This window comes from Vicugna pacos, chromosome 5, assembly GCF_048564905.1.
Source record: "Vicugna pacos chromosome 5, VicPac4, whole genome shotgun sequence".
Classification (NCBI taxonomy): domain Eukaryota; kingdom Metazoa; phylum Chordata; class Mammalia; order Artiodactyla; family Camelidae; genus Vicugna; species Vicugna pacos.
The window spans coordinates 57,655,190-57,665,194 of NC_132991.1; the positions used below are offsets into that span (position 1 = coordinate 57,655,190).

The following is a 10,005-nucleotide window of genomic DNA, read 5'->3' on the forward strand; positions in this document are numbered from 1 at the left end:
TTCACCCAACCCACAGTGAGGAAGATTTGGGCCTTGAGCTGTGTTTTCCAGAAATGATGGTGAATTTGCAATGGTTTATTTACAAACTTTAATTAGGTAGCTTTATAAGTGAACGGAATGACTAGCATAGCAAGTTATCACCAAAGTCACAGTGTGTCATCTTAGAACAGGAAATCAACTGGTGTCCACATCAAGATCAAAAGTGTTAGACATATTTAATACAGTGGTTCACCAGCATAGATTGGAAGCCCTGGGAGAGCTTCCCAAATCCCATCCAAATCTACCAGATCAGGATATCTGGAAACGAGGGGAGCCTAGAATCTGTATCGGCAACAAGTTCTTCAGGTGATTCTGCATGCAGCCAGCTCAACACTGATCTGTGTGTCGCTTACAACTAACTTAAGAGTCATGGTCAAAGTATACATCACATTTGTCAATATAAAAAATTCACAATATCTATCAGTCTACCAATCCATATGTATAGAAGGAGATACTCTTCAAAATAAAGCCTCGTTCTAGTTTGAATAAAAGTTGTAGCTACTTCTAAATTTATCTGGTGAGAATACAGAAAGAATTGAAAAGAATTTCAACCTGATATTTAAGTGCCATCCCATGTTCTTGGCTTCATGGTCTACTCAGCAATGAACAATAACTGGGGTAGATCTGGTTATTCAACTATATTCTGTCCATTGAAACCAGAAGACCTATTCCACTGAAAGTGGCTGACAGTTATGCTCACGGTGGTCTCAGGCTTGTGACTGCCTCCTAACAGCTATTCACCCTTTTATATCCCTCATAACAGAACTCTACTTAGTAGAGTGCACCACCAGGGCTACCCAGCTAAAAGACTACATTTCCTAGCAGCCCTTGTAGCTTTGTGTGACCACATGACTAAATTCTAGCCGAAGTAAGTTGAAATAATATGAAGACTTAATACTCTCCATTAAAAAAGAGGGAATCATAGCTTTTGTTTCCTGTCCTCTGTCCAGATGCCTGGAAAGTAAATGTAATGGCTGGAACTCCAGCAGCTGTCTAGGAACATAACGTCAAGGACTGTACCCTAGGGATATGAGAGAGCTAGAAATAAACTGAATCTCCGATGACACTGTAGAGCCAGTATACCAGCCTTTCACTATCTAACTAAAAGCTTCTTTTATATAGAAAAAAAACCCCACTTTTTTTGGTTTAAACTACTGCATTCTGCTATACGCAGCTGAACCTAGATCAAAACATCCACTTTAAAAGTCTGCATATCCTACATAATCCAAAGTATCTATTTCAAAAGTAATGAGTTTAAAACAATGTATGAGTGAACAAGTATCTTAAGCTATGTATTCATATTCTCTACCTCCTTTAAAATGATCCCATCCAAGTGGATCCCATCCGATCCACTTATCGAGTGGTAAGCTTTAGTTTCTTCATATTTCTATTTTAATAATGAGATAAATGGCAGACATAACATAATAAAAATGCAGGAGACCATGCTATAGAAAGGACTGTGAGCCCCTCACCTCTTAATAATCAGAAGTTGGCTTGGATCCAGGAAATCAGTATAGGGTTGCAACAAGAGGGTTGCAAATATATGTTCCATGAGTCAAACCTGGCACCCAGATATACTGCACTTGGCTTATGCACTGCTTTCTGAAAGCATTAGATGTGAGTGCCTTCAAGTGGTCATGCACCTTCAGTTCTCCACAGGCCCATCATCCCCTGTTGACATACAAACACTTACTTGCTTCATTTGTTGATGTTACCTGCCTGAAAAGCATCAACATTTACACTCTGGAAATAAAATGGTACATTTCTGCACCTTCCCTTCTCTCCATTGCTTCTCTGTGGTTGAAATCAATGATTCACATCAAAGATTACTGTCTAAGATTAAGTATGTCCACTTCTGATAACAAGAATGTATATAAGTTCACTAGGTGCTAGACCTTCATTTAGAATATTAAAATTACTATAAATATACATTAGCATTTTCTCCTACAAAAAAAATGGGGAACCTCTCAAATCACCCCTCCACCACACACACAGATACACACAGACACACACAGACACACACAAACTTATGAAAAGCTGACGGTGTCATCTCAACTCTGAATTTTGTTAATTAATAGTCTCAACTAAAGTTAGCCTAACTCTCAAACTTTCTCATTTTTATGAACTGAAAAAATCAATTCAGTTCTTAATATTTAGTGAGAAGTAGTAATGACTTTGTCCTAAAAGGCCTAAAACTTTATTTACTTACTTTTATCTCATCATAGTATTTCTATTAGGCAGGCACTGTGTAACTATATAAAACGTAAGTTTTAAATTTCCGGTAAACGGCCAGAGTCAAACAGAAAAAATATATACCTTGAGGTCTTGAAAAGAAAAAATAAAAGCTTGTAAGTATGTACTTACATGTGATAACAGGTTTCTACTTTTCAAAGAGGACATATTTACACACAAAGACAATACCACCATATATGACTTAGTCATAGCTAAAATTTGAAAAATATACTTGTTTCGCATGTGTGCCTCAGGTATTTCTTTAGTTTAAAACATTTACCTGAGCTCACTCTTCCCCAAGCTTAAAATCACATGGAGTTTCAAAATTCTGACACTTTCATTAAGCTTGTGACAAGCCTGAACAGGGAAAATAAAGTATTGCCAAGTATCCATACAATGTAACTTAAACCAAAATATACATGATAAGTAAGTAGAAGTTATATAGCTCTGAATATACTGGATTCCAGAATTCTTTTCTATATCACCTTTAATTAGGGTGATAACTATTTTCTTTTGCTATTGAATTTTAAATCACATATATTCTTCTTAGCTTGAGTAATAAAACTGAGGAATTTATGCTTTACAATACGTATGCAAGCAATTACCCTTTTTCTGTAAAATCTAATGTTTGGAATTCCAGTTTCTATGCTGTTTGGTTGGTTACATTAGGAGAGAAGAGTTGGGATGGAATCAGGGACTTTTTGTACCAAACACCATTTTTCTAACATCTAACATTAGTATTTAGGAAAATTAAACTCCGCTCATTTTTCAGAAACACCTACAGAGTAATTACAATTATTTGGGGAAGTTCTTTAACATATGGCCTATCTCATTTACCTTATGCAACATTCCTTTCACTTATTCACATGTTTGCTTATTTTCATACTTTATAAAGAGAAGTTATTTATTTTAAAATTTATTAACAAGGAAAGTTGTATTCATTTTTACATAAAAGTTGTTAGTTGTTTTGGTGGGGGAAGGGAGTCAACTACTTCTTTTGTATTCAGATTTTTCTATTTCTATTGTAATTTTTCTGTATTTTTTTCTCCCCTTTCCTGACTTCTACTTCCTATACAATTGTCTTCCCCACCTTCCAAACAACATATGCTTTCTACAGCACTGCGAAGAAACTCAAGAAGTTTTATCTTTTATAAATTACCTCTTTTTTAAAACATAAAAAGTAACATTAAAAGTTCCAAGATTTTAGAAAGTGCCCCCTCTATGGGACTCTGGACAGATTGTTGGGTATTCATCTCAGATTCTTATTTTCGCTCTTTAAATGTTTTAGACCTTGGTCTCTAGATTAATTTTATGAATATTTATAGAGCAAAAATACATGGAAGCAGGTATTAAAATACATATATACACATACGAATATACATATATGTGTGTGTGTATACATATACACAAAAATATATTGTAAGACAATAACAAAAAAGTTAAATAAATGCGCTAAGTTTTAAAAGCTTGAGTTTGATGTTAAATTGTTATGAAAATCTATAATGGCTAGTATGAAAGAGTACATGTCTGTATTTGAAACTTCAGGCCTGGAGAGCAAGGATTTAGTAATCAGTGGAACCAATTTAAATATTTTCTTATATTCTGTAGCAGCCATGCATTCTTGCTTAACCATACCACAAAACCCAATCCTAACATATGCAAATTGCATAGGGAAAAAAAAAATTGGTAACCAGGCAAGATTTGTCTTATGTTTTAAAAAAGAGAAAAGAGAAGAAAAGAAACTTGTGTCTAAGGAATAATGCCCATACAAATACCCCGTGGTAAATAAATTATATAAAGCATGCCGATTTCCGGCCTTCCGCCATCCAACAGGGAACCACCACTGTCCTGATAATCAAGTCAAGAGGGTGGGAAAATAAGAAATCTGGCTTCTATCAGCCTCTGTCATGGAGAAATAAACGAGACTGTCTCTCAGAAAGCAAAAGTGATTGTAAGGTCACAAATGAAAATGGGAACAACGTAAAATTCTATAAAGAGACGAGAATAAGGAGCCAAAGACAAAGAAAAATCAGTTATCAGAGTGGCTGCAGAGGTTTTTCTAAACAAAGAATTTTATGAAGCAGCTGAAGTTCAGTACAAAAAAAGACTCCACCCTGCCCAGCTTCTGCTGCGACTTTTGCCTTGCTCTGCAAGCTCCAGTCCACAGAACAGAACTCTAACTAAAAGTGTCGTTAGTGCTCCGTTTTAAGCACTCTTCTTTTCTTTTAAACTTCCCACTCTCCACATTCAGGCAAAGGGACTTATCTTAGGCTTTCCCAGAAATATTCAGTAGTGTACTCTTCCCAAAGGCAGACGTAGAAGCTCCGGATTTACAAACATCCCAATTGTCTTCCGAGCGGTTTCCCAGGTGCAAATCTGTCAGCCCCTTTCTCAACTTCAGACCAGAACCTCCTCTTCATGCTCTTCCTGAGGCTTAACATTCCACCTACTTCCCAAACCGTGCAATAAACACCACAAGGAAAGCAAACGGCAAACTCACCATCCTCGTCTTCTTCCTGGGCTTTTATTGAGACAAACTGCCCTAATAAAACAGTAAGAATGAGGAGAGGTCTTGCTTCCACCCAGTTTGCCATCATGTCTAAATATTAGACATGTGGGTCCTCCTGGGAGTGAAAAGTAGATTCTAAGGTTATTGTAGCACCATGAAGTCAGCTGCGGGCTCTTCTTTCAGCACCAGCCCCAGGGCAGCCTCTGCAAAACCCCCTTTTTCAGCACCAGCTCCAGCACAGTCTGCGAAAACTTTTTTCAAGCGATGCAGCTTTAAATAGGAAGAATGCTGCCTCCACTTCTTTTCCTGCCCCTTTTCAGCTTGTTCAGGCTCATAACCATCCAGTGTCTGCCAAGCAACGGTATGATTGATGGTAAACAACCAAATCAGAGCACGCGCCTCTGTGCCTTGAACTGTTCCTATTTCATTTATGTTTTAAGCATAAATGTGGCTTAATCACAGAAACAAACGTTTGTTTCTTTTTCCTTTTTTTTTTTTTTTAAAGAAAGCCTGTTAGAAGGAAAGAGTCTTATTCTCTATTCTCCCTCCCTAACCCTTCCCCCAGACACACATCCCTTCACTTTTTCCCTATAAGCTGAAAAAGACATTAGGGAGGAAATACAGCCTTTTAACCTAGTTTTTGGTGTCTAGATAATTTAGGATTCTTGTCCACCTTAAACTTTCAAAGGATCAAATTTTAACCATTCTTTTTACTGAGGAGAAAAAAAAATTTCCTTGCCAGATTGTGTTTCTTTTCCTAGATTCTGGAAGGGGAATGTTAAACGTCCAGGTGAAGAAACTATTTTAGACAAATAAACGTGTGATGCCTCATACTTTGAATTAAGATCCTCTGCTTATCCCTCCACCTCTCTTATTTAGGGAAACACATCTGCAGGTCCTTCTTGTCCCAGAGGATTTTATATGTAGAAAAATAGTTTACTATGTGAGTGGGGAGGAATGGGACACACACTGCGTTTGGATGCAGAAAGTCTTGCTTCAGATATCAGCTCCGCCACTCACCCATTTTGTAAATGCAAAGTCCTTTATCTAGGTGTGCTCCAATTTTCTCATTTGAGAAGAGGGGTTTGGCTTTGCCCTGACCAGCGGACAGGGTTTAGTGACACTAAAGTGAGTAATATATGATGAACTAAGTTCCGAATTGTAAAGAACTACATAGAAGTAGATGGTGGTGTTATTATCCCTAAACCAGTTTTTCAGGGAATCTGCAGGTTCCAGTTGCACTGTTCCAGAGCAATATCCATGAACTTTTCTGCCACACTCATGCTTGCCAAGGTCATAATGACCTCAGAGTTCCACAGAATAATTGCTGCTTTGAGTCCACCCAAAATCAGAATGGCTGGTCTACACAACACAGGTGAGTCCACGGTTCATAACAACTCAGCCGTGACCAGGTACCCTGAACAGGGCTAAGCACTGGAGGGAGAGGATGACACAAAATAAAGTGTCTTCAAGGAACACATGTAGGCACTAAGAAAATAAATTTACACGAAACAAGAAATACAAGCCAGAGCAGATAAACATGCATGGTACATCAAGCCCAGTGGAAATTCAGAGAAAGGAGACATTACAAGGTAAGATTAGGTCAGGAACACATTATCATCACTTTTCTTAGTAGAAAGAAATCCAAGAATCTTTGAGTTTCAGCTTTGGAGCTAGAATCTCTGGAGAAGTATTCCAGAGGAGGTCAATTCTCTAAGCAGCTGTACCCCTTGGTCTAACTTTTCACTTCAACATGTCTCATTTTGATTACTTATTACCATCACACTTAACTGCCTTGCTCCCATTTAAATGAATGGGCTGAGTAAGGACCCAAAATCACTCTTCTACTAATTCTATCTAGAATAACTGAGAGAGACCAGGACTTGAAGAACACCTTGCTAAATATTCAAAAAGAATAAGAGAAAAATGCAAAGAAAAAAACTTAACTACTCTCTGCACCTGCCACTTCTGTTCTACTGTGAAACCACTTTAGACATCAACACTCCAACACCAAAGGGTTGGCACAATTTTCAAGCATCTTGTATGGAATCTTTACTGAACCGCGGAGACTAAGGATATTTATGGAGAATCTACAATTCTCAGGAAGTCTTCTAGATGCTGAAGGCACAGAGCTGGTAAGACAACAGGACTTGTAGCAGCAACAGTGTACGTAAATCCTCAGTGCTTGCTCAGACCAGCATGTTAGTACCTGTTACTAAAACAGTTATTATCAAGGTTTCAATACAATTATTTTTAATTTAACTGTAAACACAGCTTTTATAAGAAAGACTTAAAACACAAGTCAACCTCTCACAGTTTACTCCAGTTTCAGCTGATCCTTCCCATCATACCAAAAGCACACGGTATGTTAAGGGGAAAGCACATATTTTCAAGAAAGCTCAGATGAGTTAGCATTCTCTTATCCTTGAAAGCTTTGTGACCTGGGCTTTTCCTCTATGTTTGGCTTTAGGAACCTAGATTATAATTTAGAAAACAGGTGTTGACCAGGTATGCCTGTTTAATAAATGTAGCTGAATTCAGGAAGACTTGACTATTCCTCAGTCCTCACAGAACTGGTTCTAGGCCTCAGTGTTTGGGTGGGGAGCTCAGAAATCTGTCACAATTCCAATGAATTGTACATATTGTAATAGTATGTGCCTAGTGGGTGAATTTTTACTAACACAACTCTACACACCAACTCTGAATGGTATTTATTATTTTTCCTTGAGGCATATATAGGGAATTATGTTTCAAAGAAATATCAAGCGTGCTCAGCTAGTAAGTGGCAGATTTGGGATTATATTACAGGGATGTCTTTCTCAGAAGTAAGAGTTCTCACTGCTCCCTAGCTTTTAGATCCACACCAATACCTCTAACCTCAGAAGAAAAGATGTCTCGCACCCTTCACAGTTAATCCCTTCTTCTGTACCCTTCTTCCCTTCCCCTCACATCCCCTTCAAGACATTACTCTGTCAGTATCTTCCTCAGTTTCCTCAAAAAAGAAACAAATACCCCAAAGGTTTCCCTTAACTCCACATCTTCTATAGTTCCTTTTTTCCTTTCCTTGCCCTCCTGGTTAGCTTCACCCTGTGCATCAAGATACCATCACCGGCACCGCAAGAGACACTAACACCTCTTTGTCATTAAACCCAAAGATCTTTCTTCTTCCCTCCTGTTGTGTTTGATACCTGGATCATTCTCTTCTCACTGAAACTTTCCTCCCATGGCTTCCTGAGCCCACATACTCTTATTCCCTCTGCTTTTGGGTCAAATTTCCTTTGCTAATTCTGCTTTTGATGTTGGCTCTCCACTGGTGTACTAGCACCTTTTTTACTCTTCATGCCCATTGTCTTGGGCTATTTTAACTATTAGATCCATTGACTTTATGTCCTTTTTCATGCCAATAACTTCCAGTCAAGGCTCCACTCCTGAAGTTGCAGATCTGTATTTCAAAGTGCCTGCATTGAACATCTCTCTCTGGACAAGTCCATGAAACTTAAAGCTTCCAAAATGAAACAAACTATGATCTTCCATTGTTCTTTATACCAATTAACACTGCCATAATTATCCTAGCCCCAAGTCAGAAATGGAGGAGGTCACTGTTTCTTCTCCTTCAACACACATCCAATTGTTCACTGAGTCTTGCTGGTTTTGTTATGGGTTTCTTTTTCTTTTTAATGAAGTATAGTTGACTTATAATATTATATTAGTTTCTGGTGAACACCATGGTAATTTAATATTTTTATAGATTATACTTCATTTAAAATTATTATAAAATATTGACTATATTTACTGTGCTGTACAATATATCCTTGTAATATTTATTTTATACATAGTATATATTAAGTAGTTTGTTCCTCTTAATCCCCTCCTCCTATCTTGTCCCTGGCCCCTTCTCCTCTCCCCACTGGTAACACTAGTTTGTTCTCTAAATCTGTGAGTCTGTTTCTGTTTTGTTATATTTGTTCATTTGTTTCATTTTTTAGATTACACATACAAGTGACAACACACAGTAATTGCCTTTGTCTGACTTATTTCACTAAGCATGTTACCCTCCAGGTCCATCCATGTTGTGCAAATGCATTTGCTACAACCTCTCTTAAAAAATGAAATTAACTCTCAAGTACTCACATGATCTAGTAATGATATTTTAAAATAACAGTGATGATGATGAAGAGGAGGAGGAGGAGAAGGAAAATGCCTATTTCTTGGTTCCCATCTCCTGCTTTCCTCTTTTGGCTTAAGCCATTGGAAACACAGATTTTTCCCAGGAACATAAGCAGTTTCACACCTCAAATTTTGCTCAGGCTCTGACCTTTGCCTGAAATAACCACGTCCCTGGTTTAATTCATTTTCTCATTCAACAGACATCTGTTGATGTCTGTTATTTGCCAAGTTCTACTCATGGCACTAAGGATACAGGGTGAATAACACAGACAAGGTCATTGATGCTATGGAGCCTAAAACAGCCATAAATAAGTGAGCAAATATGCAAACAAGATAACTACAGACAGTGAGGTGCCATGAAGGAAATAAACAGTGTGTTCTTTTAGAGTCTGTTAGGATTTGGTGGTGGGAAGGATGCTGCAGATAGGGCCATCAGGATAAACCCTTTAAGGAGGTAACAGTAAACCTGAAACCTAAAATTTGGAAAGAATCTGTCCCTGGAGAACTGGTGGAAAATGGCAATCCAAGCAGAGGGAACAGCAAGTGTGAGTGGTCTGGCATGGTGTACGGCTGTCATAAAAATTATTACAAATTTTGTGGCTTAAAACAACACAAATGTATTATCTTACAGTTCCACAGGTCATAAGCCTGGGTCTCACAGGCTAAAATCAAGGTATCAGCAGGGCTGCACTCCTTTTGAGAGTTTCTAGGGGAGAATCCTTTTTCTTTTGCCTTTTCAGGCTTCTAAGAGATCACCCACATTCTCAAAGCCTCTTTCTCCATCTTCAAAGCCAGCAACATGGCATCAATCTGACACTACTTTTGTGGTGACTTCTCTTTCTCTGACTATATCCAGGAAAGGATCTCTGCTTTTAATTACACATGTGACTGCACTGGTTCCATCTGGATAATGTAGGATAATTTCCCCATCTCTACATCCTTAATCACATATCACAAAGTCTTTTTTGATATGTAAGGTAATATATTTCCAGGTTCCAGAGATTAGGACATGGATATCTTTGGGAGGCCATTATTCTTCTTACCAGATAGGGATAAGC

The 10,005-nt window shown here is 37.9% G+C and overlaps 1 protein-coding gene across 1 annotated transcript in view; it reads right to left on the reverse strand.

Annotated features, from left to right (window-relative positions):
• COL5A2 (collagen type V alpha 2 chain) overlaps positions 1-4,871 on the reverse strand; it is a 128,246-nt gene extending 123,375 nt beyond the window's left edge. The window contains exon 1 of the mRNA XM_006209993.4: positions 4,772-4,871. Coding sequence (XP_006210055.1) covers positions 4,772-4,868 — 97 coding nt within the window. The 5' untranslated portion in view covers positions 4,869-4,871. The remainder of the gene's footprint in view (positions 1-4,771) is intronic.
• Between the last annotated feature and the right edge of the window lie 5,134 nt (positions 4,872-10,005).